We start from the raw sequence: 21,089 nt of genomic DNA on the forward strand, positions 1-21,089 counted from the left end.
GATAAATTCCTAGAAACATATAAACTACCGAAACTAAAACAGGAAGAAATAGAAAATTTGAATAGACCCATAACCAGCAAAAAAATTGAATCAGCAATCAAAAATTTCCCAAAAAAAACAAGAGTCCAGGGCTGGATGGCTTCCTGGGGGAATTCTACCACACATTTAAGAATTAATGCCTATTCTCCTCAAGTTGTTCCAAAAGATAAAAGAGGAAGGAAAACTTCCAAATTCATCCTCTGAGGCCAGCACTACCTTGATTCTTAGACCAGACAAAGACTCCACTAAAAAGGAGAATTACAGACCAGTATCTTGGATGAAAATGGATGCAAAAACTCTCAACAAGATACTAGCTAATTGAATCAAACAGTACATTAAAAGGATTATGATCATGATCAATGGGGATTTATTCCTGGGCTGCAGGGGTGGTTCAATATGCACAAATCCATTAACATATCACACCACATTAATAAAAGGATAAGAACGGGGGCACCTGGGTGGCTCAGTGGGTTAAAGCCTCTGCCTTCAGCTCAGGACATGATCCCAGAGTCCTGGGATCGAGCCCCGCATCGGGCCCTCTGCTCAGCAGGGAGCCTGCTTCCCCCTCTCTATCTGCCTGTCTCTCTGCCTACTTGTGATTTCTGTCTGTCAAATAAATAAAAATAAAATCTTTAAAAAAAAAAAGGATAAGAATGATATGATCCTCTCTCAATGGATGCGGAAAAAACATCTGACAAAAGACAGTATCCTTTCTTGATAAAAACCCTCAAGAAAGTAAGGATAAAGGAACATACCTCAACATCATAAAAGCCATATATGAAAGACTCACAGGTATGGGCGCCTTGGTGGTTCACTCAGCTGGGTGTATGCCTTTGGCTCAGGTCATGATCCTGGGGTCTGAGGACTGAGTCCCACATGGGGCTCCCGGCTCAGCAGTCAGTCTGCTTCTCCCTCAGCAGCTCCCCCTGCTCATGCTCTTTCTCTTCCTTTCTCTCTCTCTCTCAAATAGATAAATAAAATATTTTTAAGAAAAAAGAAAAGGAATAAAGGAGGAAAGGAAGGAAGAAAGGGAAAAAGAAAGAAAGACCCACAGCTAATACCATTCTCAATGGGGAAAAACTGAGAGCCTTTCTCCCAAGGTCAGGAACACGACAGAGATGTCCACTCTCACCATTTTTGTTCAATATTGTACTGGAAGTGCAATAAAACTTTCACTCTTTGCAGATGACGTGATACTCTACATAGAAGACCCAAAAGAATCCAACAAAAAATTGTTAGAACTGATATAGGAATTCAGCAAAGTTGCAGGATATAAAATCAATGTACAAAAGTCTGTTGCATTTTCATATACCAATAATGAATCAACAGAAAGAGAAATCAAAGAATCAATCCCAATTACAATTGCACCAAAAACCAGAAGACAGGAAGGAATAAACCTAACCAAAAGAGTAAAAGATCTGTATGCTGAAAACTACAGAATAGTTATGAAAGAAACTGAAGACACAAAGAAATGGAAAAACAATCTATGCTCCTGAAATGGAAGAACAAATATTGTTAAAATGTCTTTACTACTAAAAGCAATCTACATATTCAATGCAATCCTGATCAAAATACCACCACCAGCACTTTTCACAGTACCTTAACAAACAATCCTAAAATTTGTTTGCAACCAGAAAAGACTGCAAATCACTAAAGTAATATTGAAAAAAAAAAGCAAAGTGGGAAGCATCACAATTCCAGACTTCCATCTGTATTCCAAAGCTGTAATCATCAAGATAATATGGTACTAGCAAAGCAGGAGGCATCACAATTCCAGACCTCAAGCTATATTACAAAATTGTAATCATCAAGACAGTATGGTACAGGCACAAAAACAGACACATAGATCAATGGAACAGAGTAGAGAGCCCAGAAATGGACCCTCAACTTTATGGTCAACTAATATTTGACAAAGCAGGGAAGAATGTCCAATGGAGACAGTCTTTTTAACAAATGGTATTAGGAAAACTGGACAGCTACATGCAGGAGAAAGAAACCGGACTACTTCCTTACACCATATACAAAAGTAAATTCAAAATGGATGAAAGACCTAAATATAAGACAGGAAACCATCAAAATCCTAGAGGAGAAAACAGGCACCAACCTCTATGACCTTGATTGCAGCAACTTCTTACTAGCACATCTCTGGAGCCAAGGGAAACAAAAGCAAAAATGAGCTATGGAGACCTCATCAAGATAAAAAGTGTCTGCACAGTGAAGGAAACAATCATCAAAACTAAAAGGAAATCAACAGAATGAGAGAAGAGTTCTGCAAATAAGTTATCTGATAATGGGTCAATATCCAGAATATATGAAGTATTCATCAAAGTCAATACCCAAAAAATAAATAATCTAGTTAAGAAATGGGCAGAAGACATGAACAAACATTTCTCAAAGAAGACATACAAATCCCCAATAGACACATGAAAAAATGCTCAACATCACTTATCATTAGGGAAATACAAATCAAAACCACAATGAGATACCACCTCACACTGGTTAGAAAGGCTAAAATTAATAACTCAGGAAACAACAGATGTTGGCAAGGATGCAGGGAAAGAGGAACCCTTCTGCACTGTTGGTGGGAATGCAAACTGTTGCAGCTACTCTGGAAAACAGTATGAAGGTTCCCCAGAAAGGTAAAAATAGGAGAAGTCAAGATGGCAGAGAAGTAGCAGACTGAGACAACATCAGGTAGCAGGAGATTAGCTAGATAGCTTATCAAACCATTCTGAACACCTACTAATCCAACAGGATATTGAAGAGAAGAAGAGCAGCCATTCTAGAAACAGAAAATCGACCACTTTCTGAAAGGTAGGACCGGCTGAGAAGTGAATCCAAAGCGACAGGAAGACAGACTGCGGGGGAGGGGCCAGCTCCCAGCAAGTGGCAGAGCAACGGAGCACAAAATCAGGACTTTTAGAAGTCTGCTCCACTGAGGGACATCACTCCAGAGGCTAAACCGGGGTGAAGCCCACACGGGGACAGCGTGGCCCCAGGTCCCATGGGGTCACAGAAGGATCAGGGGTGTCTGAGTATCACAGAGCTCGCAGGTATTAGAGCGGGGAACCCGGCTACAGATACAGAGCCAAGGAGTTAGCTCTCAACTCGGGGTTACCCTGAACCGTAATCCGTGGCACAGACCACTGCTCTGTGAGCCGGGTCCCCACAAGATCTGGGGAGACCCGCTCTGGAAGAGCTCAGGGATCTGCAGGGTTCGGAGACTCCAGGCAGAGCTGTGTGGCAGAGACAGAGATGCTTGGTCATAGGCTGGGTGAGCTCAGAGCGCAGCCAGAGGCCAGGGAGATGGGAGTGACTGAGTGCTTTTCTCAGAGGGCACACTGAGGAGTGGGGCCGCGAGCTCTGGGCTGCTCCGGGCCGAAGATTGGGAGGCCACCATTTACATTCCCATCCTCTGGAACTCTACGGAAAGCGTTCAGGGAACAAAAGCTCCCCAAAGCGAACCCAAGCAGATTACTTAGCCTGGCCCCTGGTAAGGGCAGTGCAATTCCGCCTCAGGCAAAGACACTTGAGAATCACTACAACAGGCCCCTCCCCCAGAAGATCAACAAGAAATCCAGCCAAGACCAAGTTCACCTACCAAGGAAAACAGCGGAATTCCAGAGAAGGAGGAAGCAAAACATGGAATTCATGGCTTTCTCCCCATGAATCTTTAGTCTTGCAAAGTTAATTAATTTTTTTAATTTTTTTCTCCTAATTTTTTTTAACTTTTACCCTTCCCTCTTTTGTTTTTTTTAACTAGTTTATCTTAATACCTTTCAAAAAAAAATCTTTTTTGAACTTTCATTATTAAAGTCATATTTTATCCTTCATTGTATCTAACTTTATTTTTTATATACACATAGGGTTTTTTCTTCTAAAAAATTTGGGGTACAACTTCTTCTACCAGATCAAAATACACCCTAAATCTAGCACAAGGCTTGTTCTAGTCTCTAGCCCAAGCAAATTCTCTCCACTTTCTTTTTCTTTATTCTCCCAACCAACTTACCTTATGAACTCCTTTTTTACAAATTTTAAAAAAAAATTTTTTTCATCTTTATAGTTATATTCCATCCCTTCATTGTGTTTACCTTTATATATGTTTTTCATTATTTAAAATCTTGGGAGGTAGTTTCTTCTACCAAATTTTGGGAGACCAAAATACTCCCAAAATTAAGTGGGCGACCCCGTCCTAGTCACCAGTCTTATATATATTTTTTTCTTTTTTATATTTTTTCTTTGTTTTCTTTTTTTAATTTATTTTTTTCTGAACTTCTTTTTACCCCCTTTCTCCCCACCACGATTTGGGGTCTCTTCTGATTTGGTAAAAGCACATTTTCCTGGGGTCTTTGCCACCCTTTTAGTATTTTATTTGCTCCTTCATATATTCTTATCTCGACAAAATGACAAGGAGGAAAAACTCACCACAATAAAAGGAACAAGAGGCAGTACCAAAGGCTAGGGACCTAATCAATACGGACATTGGTAATATGTCAGATCTAGAGTTCAGAATGATGATTCTCAAGGTTCTAGCCAGGCTTGAAAAAGGCATCGAAGACATTAGAGAAACCCTCTCTGGAGTGATAAAAGCCCTTTCTGGAGAAATAAAAGAACTAAAATCTAACCAAGTTGAAATCAAAAAAGTTATTAATGAGGTGCAATCAAAAATGGAGGCTCTTACTAGGATAAATGAAGCAGAAGAAAGAATTACTGATATAGAAGACCAATGACAGAGAATAAAGAATAAAGAAGCTGAGCAAAAGAGAGACAAACAACTACTGGATCATGAGGGAAGAATTCGAGAGATAAGTGACACCATAAGATGAAACAACATTAGAATAATTGGGATTCCAGAAGAAGAAGAAAGAGAGAGGGGAGCAGAAGGTATATTAGAGAAAATTATGGGGAGAGAATTTCCCTAATATGGCAAAGGGAACAAGCATCAAAATCCAGGAGGTGCAGAGAACCACCCTCAAAATCAACAAGAATAGGTCCACACCCCATCACCTAATAGTAAAATTTACAAGTCTTAGCGACAAAGAGAAAATCCTGAAAGCAGCCCGGGAAAAGAAGTCTGTAACATACAAGGGTAAAAATATTAGATTGGCAGCAGACCTATCCACAGAGACCTGGCAGGCCAGAAAGAACTGGCATGATATATTCAGAGCACTAAACGAGAAAAAAATGCAGCCAAAAATACTATATCCAGCTAGGCTATCATTGAAAATAGAAGGAGAAATAAAAAGCTTCCAGGACAAACAAAAACTGAAAAAGAATTTGCAAACACCAAACCAGCTCTACAGGAAATATTGAAAGGGGTCCTCTAAGCAAAGAGAGATCCTAAAAGTAGTAGATCAGAAAGGAACAGAGACAATATACAGTAACAGCCACCTTACAGGCAATACAGTGGCACTAAATTCATATCTTTCCATAGTTACCCTGAATGGAAACGGGCTAAATGCCCGCAATTAAAAGACACAGGGTATCAGACTGATAAAAAAACAAAACCCATCAATATGCTGCCTACAAGAAACTCATTTTAGACCTGAAGACACCTCCAGATTTAAAGGGAGGGGGTGGAAAACAATGTACCATGCTAATGGACATCAGAAGAAAGCTGGGGTGGCAATCCTTGTATCAGATCAATTAGATTTTAAGCCAAAGACACTAATAAGAGATGAGGAAGGACACTATATTATACTCAAAGGGTCTGTCCAACAGAAGATCTAACAATTTTAAATATCTATGCCCCTAACGTGGGAGCAGCCAACTATATAAACCAATTAATAACAAAATCAAAGAAATACATCGACAGTAATACAGTAATAGTAGGGGACTTTAACACTCTCCTCACTGAAATGGACAGATCATCTAAGCAAAAGATCAACAAGGAAATCAAGGCCTTAAATGACACACTGGACCAGATGGACATCACAGATATATTCAGAACATTCCATCCCAAAGCAACAGAATACACATTCTTCTCTAGTGCACATGGAACATTCTCCAGAATAGACCACACCCTGGGTCACAAATCAGGTCTCAAATGGTACCAAAAGATTGGGATCATTCCCTGCATATTTTCAGACCACAATGCTCTGAAGCTAGAACTCAATCACAAGAGGAAATTTGGAAAGAACACAAATACATGGAGACTAAAACAGCATCCTTCTAAAGAATGAATGGGTCAACCAGGAAATTAAAGAAGAATTGAAAAAATTCATGGAAAGAAACGATAATGAAAAAAAAAAAACCGGTTCAAAATCTGTGGAACACAGCAAAGGCAGTCCTGAGAGGAAAATATATAGCGGTACAAGCCTTTCTCAAGAAACAAGAAAGGTCTCAAATATACAACCTAACCCTACACCTAAAGGAGCTGGAGAAAGAACAACAAAGAAAGCCTAAACCCAGCAGGAGAAGAGAAATCATAAAGATCAGAGCAGAAATCAATGAAATAGAAACTAAAAAAAAAAAAAAAAAAAACAATAGAACAAATCAACGAAACTAAGAGCTGGTTCTTTGAAAGAATTAATAAGATTGATAAACTCCTGGCCAGACTTATCAAAAAGAAAAGAGAAAGGACCCAAATAAATAAAATCATGAATGAAAGAGGAGAGATCACAACCAACACCAAAGAAATACAAACAATTATAATAACATACTATGAGCAACTCTACGCCAACAAATTTGACAATCTGGAAGAAATGGATGCATTCCTAGAGACATATAAACTACCACAACTGAACCAGGAAGAAATAGAAAACCTGAACAGACCCATAACCAATAAGGAGATTGAAAGAGTCATCAAAAATCTCCAAAGAGGGGCGCCTGGGTGGCTCAGTGGATTAAAGTCTCTGCCTTCGGCTCAGGTCATGATCTCAGGGTCCTGGGATCGAGCCCCGCATCAGGCTCTCATCTCCGCGGGGAGCCTGCTTTCTCCTCTCTCTCTGCCTGCCTCTCTGCCTCGTTGTGATTTCTCTCTGTCAAATAAATAAAATATTAAAAAAAAAAAAATCTCCAAACAAAAGCCCAGGGCCAGACAGCTTCCCAGGGGAATTCTACCAAACATTTAAAGAAGAATTAATTCCATTCTCCTAAAACTGTTCCAAAAAATAGAAATGGAAGGAAAACTTCCAAACTCATTTTATGAGGCGAGCATCACCTTGATCCCAAAACCAGACAAGGATCCCATCAAAAAAGAGAATTACAAACTAATATCCCTGATGAACACAGATGCGAAAATTCTCACCAAATTACTAGCCAATAGGACCCAACAGTACATGAAAAGGATTATTCACCACGACCAAGTGGGATTTATTCCAGGGCTGCAAGGTGGGTTCAACATCTGCAAATCAATCAATGTGATACAATACATTAATAAAAGAAAGAACAAGAACCATATGATACTCTCAATAGACGCTGAAAAAGCATTTGACAAAATACAGCATCCCTTCCTGATCAAAACTCTTCAAAGTGTAGGGATAGACGGCACATACCTCAATATTACCAAAGCCATCTATGAAAAACCCACCGCAAATATCATTCTCAATGGAGAAAAACTGAGAGCTTTTCTGCTAAGGTCAGGACCATGGCAGGGATGACCATTATCACCACTGCTAGTCAACATAGTACTAGAAGTCCTAGCCTCAGCAATCAGACAACAAAAAAAAATTAAAGGCATCCAAATCGGCAAAGAAGAAATCAAACTATCACTCTTTGCAGATGATATGATACTATATGTGGAAAACCCAAAAGGCTCCACTCCAAATCTGTTAGAACTTGTACAGGCATTCAGTAAAGTGTCAGAATATAAAATCAATGCACAGAAATCAGTTGCATTTCTCTACACCAACAACAAGACAGAAGAAAGAGAAATTAAGGAGTCAATCCCATATACAGTTGCACCCAAAACCATAAGATACCTAGGAATAAACCTTACCAAAGAGGCAAAGAATCTATATTCAGAAAACTATAAAGTACGCATGAAAGAAACTGAGGAAGACACAAAGAAATGGAAAAATGTTCCATGCTCATGGATTGGAAGAAAAAATATTGTGAAAATGTCTATGCTACCTAAAGCAATCTACACATTTAATGCCATCCCTATCAAAATCCCACCCATTTTTTTCCAAAGAAATGGAACAAATTATCCTAAAAACCAGAAAAGACCTCAAATAGCCAAAGGAATATTGAAAAAGAAAGCCAGAGTTGGTGGCATCACAATTCCAGACTTCAAGCTCTATTACAAAGCTGTCATTGTCAAGACAGTATGGTACTGGCACAAAAACAGACATATAGACCAATGGAACAGAATAGAGAGCCCAGAAACAGACCCTCAAGTCTATGGTCAACTAATCTTCAACAAAGCAGGAAAGAATGTCCAATGAAAAATGACAGCCTCTTCAACAAATGGTGTGGGAAAATTGGACGGCCACATGCAGAAAATTATAATTGGACCATTTCCTTATACCACACACGAAAATAGACTCAAAATGGATGAAGGACCTCAATGTGAGAAAGGAATCCATCAAAATCCTTGAGGACAATGCAGGCAGCAACCTCTTCGACCTCAGCCGCAGCAACTCTTCCTAGGAACATCGCCAAAGGCAACAGAAGCAAGGGCAAAAATGAACTATTGGGATTTCATCCAGATCAAAAGCTTTTGCACAGCAAAGGAAACAGTTAACAAAACCAAAGGACATCTGACAGAATGGGAGAAGATATTTACAAAAGACATATCAGATAAAGGGCTAGTGTCCAAATTCTATAAAGAGCTTAGCAAACTCAACACCCAAAGAACAAAGAATCCAATCAAGAAATGGGCAGAGCGACGTGGATGGAACTAGAGGGTATCATGTTTAGTGAAATAAGTCAATCAGAGAAAGACAACTATCATATGATCTCCCTCATATGAGGAAGTGGAAATGCAACATGGGGGGTTTGGGGGTAGGAAAAGAATAAATGAAACAAGATGGGAGCAGGAGAGAGACAAACCATAAGTGACTCTTAATCTCACAAAACAAACTGAGGGTTGCTGGGGGGAGGGGGGTCGGGAAACGGGGGTGGGGTGGTGGACATTGGGGAGGGTATGTGCTATGGTGAGTGCTGTGAAATGTGTAAACCTGGCAATTCACAGACCTGTACTCCTGGGGATAAAAATACATTATATGTATATTAAAAAAAAAAAAAAGAAAAGAAATGGGCAGAGGACATGAACAGACATTTCTGCAAAGAAGACATCCAGATGGCCAACAGACACATGAAAAAGTGTTCCACGTCACTTGGCATTAGGGAAATACAAATCAAAATCACAATGAGATACCACCTCACACCAGTCAGAATGGCTAAAATTAACAAGTCAGGAAATTACAGATGCTGGTAAGTATGCGGAGAAAGGGGAACCCTCCTACACTGTTGGTGGGAATGCAAGCTGGTGCAACCACTCTGGAAAACAGCATGGAGGTTCCTCAAAAAGTTGAAAATAGAGCTACCTTACGACCCAGCAACTGCACTCCTGGGTATTTACCCTAAAGATGCAAACGTAGTGATCCGAAGGGGCACGTGCACCCGAATGTTTATAGCAATGATGTCCACAATAGCCAAACTATGGAAAGAATCTAGATGTCCATCAACAGATGAATGGATAAAGAAGATGTGGTATATATATATATATACCATGGAATACTATGCAGCCATCAAAAGAAATGAAATCTTGCCATTTGCGACAACATGGATGGAACTAGAGGGTATTATGCTTAGCAAAATAAGTCAATTGGAGAAAGACAACTATCATATGATCTCCCTGATATGAGGAAGTGGAGATGCAACATGGGGGGTTTGGGGGGTAGGAAAAGAAAAAATGAAGCAAGATGGGATCGGGAGGCAGACAAACCATAAGAGACTCTTAATGTCACAAAACAAACTGAGGGTGGCCGGGGGGAGGGGGTTGGGGGAGGGGCATAGGGAGAGGGTGGTGGGGTTATGGACATTGGGGAGGGTATGTGCAATGGTGAGTGCTGTGAAGTGTGTAAACCTGGCAATTCACAGACCTGTACCCCTGGGGCTAATAATACATTATATGTTTATTAAAAAAAATTAAAATTAAAAAAAAAGAAAAAAAAGGTAAAAATGGAACTACCCTACAACCCACCAATTGCACCACTAGTTATTTACCCAAAAGATACAAAAATGTTGATTCAAAGGGGCACATGCACCCCAATGTTTATAGCAGCACTATCAACAATAGCCAAATTAGGGAAAGAGCCCAAACGTCCACTGACTGATGAATGGATAAAGATGTGACGCGCACATGCATGCGCACACACACACAGGAATATTACTGAGTCATCACAAAGAATGAAATCTTTCCATTTGCAGTGCATAGATGGAATTAGAGTGTATTATGCGAAGCAAAATAAGTCAGAGAAAGACAAATATTATATGATTTCACTCACATGTGGAATTTAAGAAACCAAATAGATGAACATAGGGGAAGGGAAGGAAAAATAAGATAAAAATAGAGAGGAAGGGGGCGCCTGGGTGGCTCAGTGGGTTAAGCCTCTGCCTTCAGCTCAGGTCATGATCTCAGAGTCCTGGGATCGAGCCCCGCATCGGGCTCCCTGCTCAGCAGGGATCCTGCTTCCTCCTCTCTCTCTCTGCCTGCCTCTCTGCCTGCTTGTGATCTCTCTCTGTGACGAATAAATAAATAAAATCTTTAAAAAAAAAAAAATAGAGAGGAAGGGAAACTATAAATGACTCTTAACTATAGAGAACAAACTGAGGGTTGCTAGAGGGGAAGTGAGTGAGGGAACTGGTTAAATGGGTGATGGGTATTAGGATGGCAATTCTGTGATGAGCGCTAGATGTTACATATAAGTGATGATCACTAACTTCTACTCCTGTAACTACATTATTTGTTAAACAATCTGAATTTAAATTAAAAAATAATAAAATAAAATTAAAATTAAAAAATAAAATAAAACTCAAGAGGTTGGATGGAATAACATTTTGGCCACAATGAAAGTACTAGTGAAATAAAAAGAGTTAAGAAAAATTTTCACAGAATGTACCACATAGAGTCCAAAAATAAAAATTCGAAACACCTAACATGCAACATTCATATTAGATAGTGTGAGATCTAACTTACATTTGCTTGGAGTCCCAGAAGGAAATGTAGTACAGAAAACATTAGAAAAGATAATGGCTGAGAATTGTGCAAGACTGTTGGAAGATAATAATCCACAGAATTAAGGCCAGCAAATCCCAAGCAAAAAAAGAAAAAAAAAATCTACACCTAGATATATCAGAAACTTTAGAAACCCAAAAAGATAAAATACTTTTTAAAGAATAGCAGTGGGCACCTGGGTGGCTCAGTTGGTCAAGCGTCTGCCTTCAGTTCAGGTCATGATCCCGATCCTGGGGCCAAGTCCCGCACTGGGCTCCCTGTTCAGCAGGGAGTCTGCTTCTCCCTCTACCCTTCCCTCTTGCTCATGATCCCTCACTCTGTCTGTCTCTTTCTCTCTAATAATCTTATAAAAAAATTAACATTTTTAAATTTTTTTAAAAAACAAAGGAACAGCAGTAAAACTGACATCTAATTCCTGAACAGCAACAACAGAAACCAAGAGATTTATACACAGAGACTATAATATGCAGAGATAAAATAACTACATATTAGAATTCTATAGTCACTAAAATATCTCTCAAGAAAGATGGTAATTAAAATAGCCCAAATTCAAAATCTAACTGTAACAACAAAAAAATATTATCCATCTAATATTTGTCTTTATTTTTCTCTTTATCTATTATATATACTGCTTTTAACAGAATTAAATGCCTTAAGATAATAATGAAAAGGTCAAATGAAATTAGACATATGGAAAACCATAGAATTCTCAGGACTTGTTTAGATTCCTAATTTAACTATAAAATAACAAGATGAACAAGATGATTTTTTTTTAAGATTTTATTTATCTGTCAGAGAGAGAGGGAGAGAAAGAGAGAACACAAGCAGGGGGAGCGGCAAGCAGAGGGAGAAGCAGGCTCCCTGCTGAGCAAGGAGCCCGACATGGGACTCAATCCTAGGACCCTGGGATCATAAGCTGAGCTGAAGGCAGATGCTTAACAACTAAGCCATTCAGGTGTCCTCAAACAAGATAATTCTCTTTTTTTTTTTTTTTAAGATTTTATTTATTTGACAGACAGAGATCACAAGTAGGCAGACAGTCAGGCAGAGAGAGAGGAATAAGCAGGCTCCCCGCTGAGCAGAGAGCCCGATGCGGGGCTCAATCCCAGGACCCTGAGATCATGACCTGGGCCGAAGGGAGAGGCTTAACCCACTGAGCCACCCAGGCGCCCCAAACAAGATGATTCTTAAAGTTATTTTTAGTTCTGCATATGATTCTACCTAATTAACCATATGGCTACTGCAACTGTTACAATAAAAATTTCATATAGTTATATCAATGGTATAAGAAACTTAAAAAATTAAGTCATCTAACAGAGTTGCATGTGATAAACTATATTTATATAATCAGGATTGGAATACAAAATAGAAGATAAAAGATTCATAAGACAAAGAAATGAGTCATCCCCCCCACAAAAAGTGAGTACATATCAGAAAAAGTAACTTAATTCGAAGGGGCACGTGCACCCCAATGTTTATAGCAGCAATGTCCACAATAGCCAAACTATGTAAAGCGCCCAAATGTCCATCAACAGATGAATAAAGAAACATGTGGTATGTATATATATATATACATATATAGATATAGATATATACGAATACTACTCAGCCATCAAAAAAATTAAATCGTGCCATTTGCAGGAACGTGGCTGGTACTAGACAGTATTATGCCAAGCAAAATAAGTCAACCAGAGAAAGACAATAATCATATGATCTCACTCATATTTGAAATTTAAGAGAAAAAAAAAAACAGGATTGTGGGGGGAAAGGAGGGAAGAATAAAACAAGACAAAGTCAGAGAGGGAGACAAACCATAAGAGACTCTTAACCATAGGAAACAAACTGAGGGTTGCTGGAGGGGAGGGGGCTGAGGGAATAGGGTAACAGGGTGATGGACATTAAGGAGGACACATGATGTAATGAGCACTGGGTATTATATAAGACTGATGAATCACTGAACTCTACCTCTGAAACTAATAGTACACTATATATTAATTGAATTGAAATTTAAGAAAACATCCCTTAAGATTTTGAGAGAGAGAACACACACGCACATGCACACACACACACACACACACACACACGCTCATGTGTGCACGTACACAAGCAGGGGAAGGCGGGGAGGAGACGGGAGAGCAGCAGATGCCACGCTGAACCAAGCCTGACGCAGGACTGGATCCCACAACCCTGAGATCATGACCAGAACCAAAATCAAGAGCTGAATGCTTAACCAACTGAGCCACCCAGGTGTCCCAAGGTAAATTAAAACATTCTATTAATGAACCTAGAAAATTCTAACAGTAGCAATGACTTATATAACCACTGATAGTAAGGAGCAAGTGACCTTTGTGCTACATGCAATTAGGGGAACTTTGTACATTTGACTACCCAAACACAGAAAGGTAGTTTCTTTTTTACATAAAAGAAAAACAATGTTAATGATCAAAAGTGTATGCTCACCTTGTAAAAACTCCTCCTTGCAAGCAATGAAGTAGAAGAAAACAGTGCTGACTTTCTTGGCCTGCTTTCTTTAAATCAGCCTTGAACCAAGAGTAACTAAAACACTGCACCACAAGTGTTCCAAAGAGCATAAAGCTTACTGTTAAAATACCAAAAACATTTCGTCCTTCATAGAAAAACCTGACAGAAACCCAAATGTCCACAATTAAATCAGTTATATAGATTATAATGCCAAGAACTGACAACATAAAGTGCAATTTAGTGTATTTCATTATGAATCACTAGAGCTCTTGGTTATCTATTTTCTTCTCTCATACAAAAAAAAAGAAAAAAATAATATTAGTCATCTGTTAGTATAGCACTGAATTTTAATTTCTACTCCTTAAATTTATTCAAAATAAATATTATGAAATTGAAACACTAAAACCAAAGTGAGTAATTTTCTTTTCTAAATCTCCTATCCAGGTCCAATGTTACAAGGCTTTATTCAATCTTCTGTTTTTCAGTGATCTTCATTACAGATGACAACACCTAAAATGAAACATATATAAAAGATTCTAAGAATCTTGACTGTAATATTAAAAACCCTAGGCCATGATTTTATCAAACCTCTATTTTTCTAGAAATAATAAATTATGACTAAATATGGTTCTTATAATAGTTTTGGGAAAGAAAAGCCTCAGAAATATACTTATTAGTTGAAAACTTCCTGACTACTTACCTTTTAAAAACCATAACCTACTAACAAAGATATTTATCACAGGTCCATCTACAGTGGCAAAAAATTAGAAACAATCTAACTGTGTCAACATAAGAAATCAGTAAATAATGGTAGATTCACAAAATGGAATACTACAAAGCTACTAAAAAATATTTAACAAAGGTGCAATAGCCGTGAAAATTCTTAATATAGTTTTTAAATTTTAATTCCAGTTAACATACAGTGTGAAATCACTTTCAGGTGTACAATATAGTGATTCAGCAACTCCATACAATACCCAGTGCTCATCACAGTGCACTCCTCAATCCCCATTACCTATTTCACCCACCCACCAGCCACCTTCCCTCCAGTAACCATCAGTGTGTTCTCTATGGTTAACTTAATATGGTTTTGATTCAGCAATTCCATCTAAGAATCAAGCCTAGGGAAAATGTCACAAATGTGCACAAATATATATACTATTTGCAAAACCTTCTTTATAATAGCCAAAGGTTGAAAACTGCCTAAATGACAAATGAGACCTAGTTTGATAAATTATGGTACACCAGAGTAAAGAATACATCATACAACATTTAAAAAGAATGAAGACGTTTTGTATAAACTGGCCTCAGAAGATCTCCAAGACATATAAAGTGAAAAAAAAAAATGCCAGAAAGATAAATACAGCATTTATGGGTTTTTAATTATATACAGAGAGAGGAAGGAAGTTGGGAGTGGAAAGCAAATGCAACTTCAATCCTATAATTAATTATTCTTTTATACTGTTGGAATTTTTTTATAAAAGACATGTACCCATATATTACTTACATAATCTCTTAAAATAAAAACAATAGTAAATGATACTTTTAAAGAATTCCAATGACTGGACAAATGTTAGCTAACATTTACTTAGCACTATGTGCCAGGTACTAAACTAAACCTTATACATAGAATCCCCCATTTAAATCTTACATCAAAATTTGGAGACAGGTATTACTATTGTGACCCCTATTTTATAAATGTGGGCTGAATGCAATCTACAGACAAGATCTGTCTGACTTGGCAGCTGCTCCCATATTTCCTGGGGTACTTGTGTCTGGGCTCTTTTTACCTGCCAGTGGTGCTTTCTGGTAGAGGCATGGAATTGATGGCTGTAGCCTCTGGGCTGGGATAAACCTCTCGGTGGATGCAGGGGCACCAAGCCAGAGCTTTGGGCAGTGTAGTAGTAGCAAATGGACTGACGGTTACTGCTGCAGGATTTACAAGCTGTTATGTTTTGCAAGCCATGAAGCATATAGAGCTTCAAGCAAAATAAGTTTTCAAAGTCTACCAAAATTTACCTTCAGTGGCAGCTACTACAGAGGTAGGTTTGAACACAAAGTGCCAAAACAAGAGGCAGCATTAACAGCAGGCGTAAGCTCTACTACCAATAAAGGAAAAGAGATGCTCTTCTACAAATTGTGCTTTTTAATCACTCTAACAAGGGAGGATCTCCTTATACAGCAGGAAAAATCAATGAAGCTAAAGATTTACTACAAGGTCAAGATAAAAAGTGAAGTAAAAGTGCAATGAGTTTTAAGTTCTTACTAGTTTATGTTTAGAAGTACTAGCTTTTTATAATAAGATGTCTCAAAGCTAAAAAAAATTTCTATTCAACAATGTTTTTTTAATTTTCCTAATTGCCAATGTTTCATGTAAAAATACAGATTTTTCGCTGCTATCAAAAAACTGAAAGATCTGTTACAATAGACTGACCTTTCTTCATGAGCTGTGGATGCCCTAGGTGGGGCATGTTCTCTCAAGTTCACCACAGTAGCCCACCACCCCATTTCAGTCATTTCAGCAGCTGGGTCTCAATGCCAATAAAGCTACCTACTAGCTGTGTCCTCAAACATGTTCTTTTACCTCCCTATGCCTTATTTTCTTTCACTTGAAATATGGAAAAAATAATGGCATATATTTCATAGGGTTGTGGTGAAGACTAAGAAAGAGGACATATATAATAAATACACATTTCTAGGAAAGTACTTGGCAAACAGAACTCAATAAATGTTAGTTACCATTATTACCTTGCCTGCCTGATCCCTATAAGCATCTGAGTTTGCAAACTTTGACTTCACATTAAAGAATGTTAAGTTAAAAAAAAGAAAATACTATGGCATGATTGCAAAGCTTTGAAAACACACACACACACAAAAATATGACTGGAGGAATACAAAAATGTTAACAGAAGTTTTACCTGGGGAATTAATGGTATTATAAATGAATTTTTTTCCTCTTCTTATTCTTTTCTATATGTATGAACTGAATGGTTTCCCTCCAAAGTTCTTATGAAATACTAACCACCAATGTGACTGTACTTAGAGATGGGCCTCTAAGGAGGTAATTGAGATTAAAAGGAGTAATAAGGACAGGGCCTTAATCCAAAAGGGCTGATGTCCTTATAAAAAGAAGAGACAACAGAGACCTCCCCCCTACACACACTCCACTCCCATACACACACAGGAAAGGCCACATGAGTATGCAGCTAGGAAGCAATCATCTGCAACCCAAAGTGAGAGGCCTCACAAGAAACGAACCCTGCTGGCACCTTGATACTGGACTACTAGTCTCCAGAACTGTGAAAAAATAAATGTCTATTGTTTAAGTCACAAAGTCTGTAGTTATTCTGTTACGGCAGCCCAAGTGGACTAACACCCTACATGTTCTATAAAGAATGCTTATCACTTTAAAAAGCAGGAGGTGAAAATGTTACTGCAAACACACACCAGCTAATACTTAGTGTTATCATTTTACCACTTTTAAGATTTGTTTAAAGTTTTCAAAATAAAACTAAAAGGCATTTCACTCTTCTTAATGAAAAAAAAAAAAAAATTCACTATCACTAGTTTCCCTAACAAGAATGCTGTGGCCAATAGGATGGAAAACAATAATTTTAAAATCTGAGTTTTCCCAAACGAGCAGGCCATGAATTTCCATGTGGTAAGTTTCTTATCTTAAAATGAAAGACATAAGTATGGAGTTTAGAAGGATGAGGTTTAATCAGAAGGTTCTGTTCAACTGAATTAAAATACTTACTTAGAACCTACCATGTGTTGTTCTAGGCTTTGGGGATATAGCAAATGACAAAAGAAACAAACAAACAAAAATCCCTGCCCTTGTGGAATTTACATCTGAACAGAGAAAGATAGTCAATTAACAATAAAAATAATAATTAATACTATTTATTAAATAAATAAATGAATTGAATATTATATTGGAAGGTGATAAGTGCTATGGAAAAAACACAAACCTTTGTGTTGGAAGTAGAGACGGGCACATCATGAGTTGCAAGTTTAATTAGAATGGTCAGGACAGAGAGTACCTGGGGGGCTTAGTCAGTTAAGTGTCTGGCTCCTGATCTCAGCTCAGGTCTCGAATGGTCAGGACAGGCCTCAGGGAGAAGATGGCATGTAAGTAGTGGAATTAGTCATGTGAATATCATGTGGAAAAGTGTTCCAGATGGAAAGAACAGGTAGTTTGAAAATCTAATGTACCAGACTTCAAATATGTCCTCCAGAAACAAAAGTTCCACAAAATATTAACAAATTCCTTACCATGGTTATACTGGATGTGTTTAATGTGCATCCAGTCCTGCTCTAGTATTCTAAAAAATGTAACTTCTTAAGCTTCACTATGTAGGGAGGAAAAGAACATCACATATATAATGGAAAAATAGTAGTAACAGTAGCTATCATCGCTCAGTATCTACTCAGTGTGTGGAGTACTACACATACATTTACTTTAATCCTCACAAATCTCTTTGGGAAGGGTATTATTGGCCAAAACACTGAGACTTAGAGATGGTGGGTATTTAGATGAGTTATCTCTAATGAGTAAATCATTTCAATGTAGATAATTTCCTTAACATTACAGATTTTAATACCTAAGCACTCCACGTGTACATTTTTTTTTTAAGATTTTATTTATTTATTTGACAGAGAGAGAGAGATCACAAGTAGGCAGAGAGACAGGCAGAGGGGGATGGGAAAGCAGGCTCCCCGCGGAGCAGAGAGCCCAATGTGGGGCTTGATCCCAGGACCCTGGGATCATGACCTGAGCCGAAGGCAGAGGCTTAACCCACTGAGCTGCCCAGGCGCCCCCACGTGTACATTTCTTAACCACTCTCCCCACAAAAAGAGTTTCCTTTACCCGGCCATGGATATGGAAAATACTAGCAGTTTTGAAATAAATTTGACAAGATAAGAAAAATACTTTCTAAGAAACATAGAAACTCCATTATTAGCAAAACATTTTCAACAGAGTAATGTGAGTGGCAACGTCTCTATTCCTAATTTAATCAGGCAGAACATAATGCCAACCAAAAAGAAAACTATAAAGCAAGGAAATAAATATAGCAGCTCTCATAAAGAATGCCCACACCTCCTTCAATAACCACATGGTGACTTAACTTGTATGAAGGCTAGTTCATCTCTATCCCTACAGTTAATCACTTTTTCCAATTATTACCTTAGGAGAAATAATACCATCTATAAAATTTAACTTTACAGAGAATTCGTGACACTTGCTGACTTAATAGGACAGTTTCAATCCAATTTCATGCAGAGGTCAACTCAGCTATGTGGCTAACTGGCTGTCAGCCAAAACACATGACCTTTGCTCACTGTAAATGATCTCTTTGTAATAAGGCATATGTTTGAAGAAGTAAAAACTAGCAAACTTTCATTTGTCAACCAAATTCAACATATATAAAATAGAGACTTACTTGTCAAGTATAAAAAGCCTTCTTTAACTCAAAGTCTCTCCTGGAAAATCTTCATCATGGGAATCTTTTATTTCTTGTTGACTGAAAACGAGTACCATTAAAAGGCGTGTAAACCTTTCACCATGAATACTAAAATGAAACTGAAGTCATCTGTTAGTCATATGTGGGATTTTTTCATCTAGTGATAAGAGAGTTTGTATCATTGCAACTACAGTACACCCCTTTATAATTGTCACATTGGGAGAAGGAATAACATGGCTCCTCTCACAGGCTGACTAGGTTACAAGGTTTTACTGTATTCAAAATTTAAGTTTTAAGAAAATACAACTTACCTCACAGAATATCCAAGTAGACAACAAGTGTTTGAAAAGGAAGGAGAGAGATTCTTACATTTGAAGTACTCTGATAAAGAATTCACAAAGTATTTTTTTAACTTAGTCTTAACTTTTTCAAACTATACACCTTAAAACCTGTGTCCCATGTTGGTTTCCCAAAATAAACACTACAGTTGTTCTATTTTCAAGCCTTTTCTCAGGATTATTTACTGTCTAGAATGCCTTTCCTACCTCCATCTACCTGATGAGGTTATATCAGTCCTTTAAGGATCAGCTCAAAACCCTACCACCTTTACGCTTTCCCAGATCTTCCCAATTAATTTGACTCTCCCTCTCCCTCCTTGGAATCCTATCACTTCAACTATACTTCTCTAGGATTTACTCAGATATGCTTTAAAATAAGATAATGTATGTCTCCTTCCTGGTAATAAGCCTCTAGAAAGCCAACTATAATTTTAACACACCCCCCCATATGTCTACAATAATACTATGCATACTGTAGGTAAATGATAAATGATTATAAATGTAACTGAACAGAATACAAAATCTTTGGGTTTTTTGTTTTGTTTTGTTTTTTGGTGGGCAGGAAAGCAAAGATTATTGAGTTTTACTGGATACAATGCTCCCAAAGAGGGCAGGGACCCAAGAAGGTTGCCCAAAATCATTCTTATTTCTTGGAGAAGAGCTTAAACTTCAAGTCACATACTAAACATATCCACAAAGACAATTTTGTATTAGCAGCCTAGATCTCTCTTCTAAGTTCAACCCATATTTACCCAACAGTCTATAGATTTCTTTACCAGGATATCCCACAATCATCCCAATTTTAATTTGTCTAAACCAAGTTAACTACCCAAACTCTATTTCCCCTCTTTGGCTGGTAGCTCCTTGTATGACTCAACTTAAGTCACTTGAGTTTTAAATTATTTGTTAGGTCCATGGGGCACCTGGGTGGCTCAGTGGGTTAGGGCCTCTGCCTTCGGCTCTGGTCATGATCCCAGGGTCCTGGGATCGAGCCCTGCGTCGGGCTCTCTGCTCAGCGGGGAGCCTGCTTCCTCCTCTCTCTCTGCCTGCCTCTCTGCCTACTTGTGATCTCTGCCTGTCAAATAAATAAAATCTTTAAAAAATAATAATAAATAAATAAATAAATTATTTGTTAGGTCCATTTGGCAGATGGAAGACCTTGGCAATGAATTAAAAGAAATAGAGATGGAAGCCACAAGGGAAATTCTATTTTAAAACAAAAAGCCAAGGGATAAAAAAATGGAACTGCCCACCAGTCCCAGAAATTGCTGTTCCACCCTCTTCTCAAAGGTTTGTTGAATTTCCAGCACAAGGTTTTTCAAAAGAGAAAATGGAGGTAGCTTCCTCACTGAATAGCCATTAAGAAACTACAAATAAATAAAACTGGGGAGTTGAAAATAACTGAAGCGGGGAATTTTGATGGTTCTTCCAAACATTTTTTTAAAAGGGCATATTGCCCTTTCAGCAAAGGTTTTTGAAACACTTTTGCATTACAAGTACATCTTTGAGACACAAGGCAAAGAAATTTGTCACCCATAAAACAGGTGTGTCTTTCAAGAAATCCAGAATATTTAACGATTT

At 38.0% G+C, this 21,089-nt stretch overlaps 1 protein-coding gene and 1 pseudogene across 2 annotated transcripts in view; one reads left to right on the plus strand and one right to left on the minus strand.

Moving 5' to 3' along the window:
• XKR9 (XK related 9) overlaps positions 1 to 14,010 on the minus strand; it is a 44,944-nt gene extending 30,934 nt beyond the window's left edge. The window contains exon 1 of the mRNA XM_080800045.1: positions 13,685 to 14,010. Coding sequence (XP_080656171.1) covers positions 13,685 to 13,956 — 272 coding nt within the window. The 5' untranslated portion in view covers positions 13,957 to 14,010. The remainder of the gene's footprint in view (positions 1 to 13,684) is intronic.
• Positions 14,011 to 15,612: 1,602 nt separating this feature from the next.
• On the plus strand, positions 15,613 to 15,940 carry LOC308341274 (mitochondrial import inner membrane translocase subunit TIM14-like; annotated as a pseudogene). The gene has a single exon. The product of its transcript is annotated as a mitochondrial import inner membrane translocase subunit TIM14-like (transcript).
• The last annotated feature ends 5,149 nt before the right edge of the window (positions 15,941 to 21,089 follow it).

Source organism: Martes martes (assembly GCF_963455335.1).
Source record: "Martes martes genome assembly, chromosome: 4".
NCBI lineage: Eukaryota > Metazoa > Chordata > Mammalia > Carnivora > Mustelidae > Martes > Martes martes.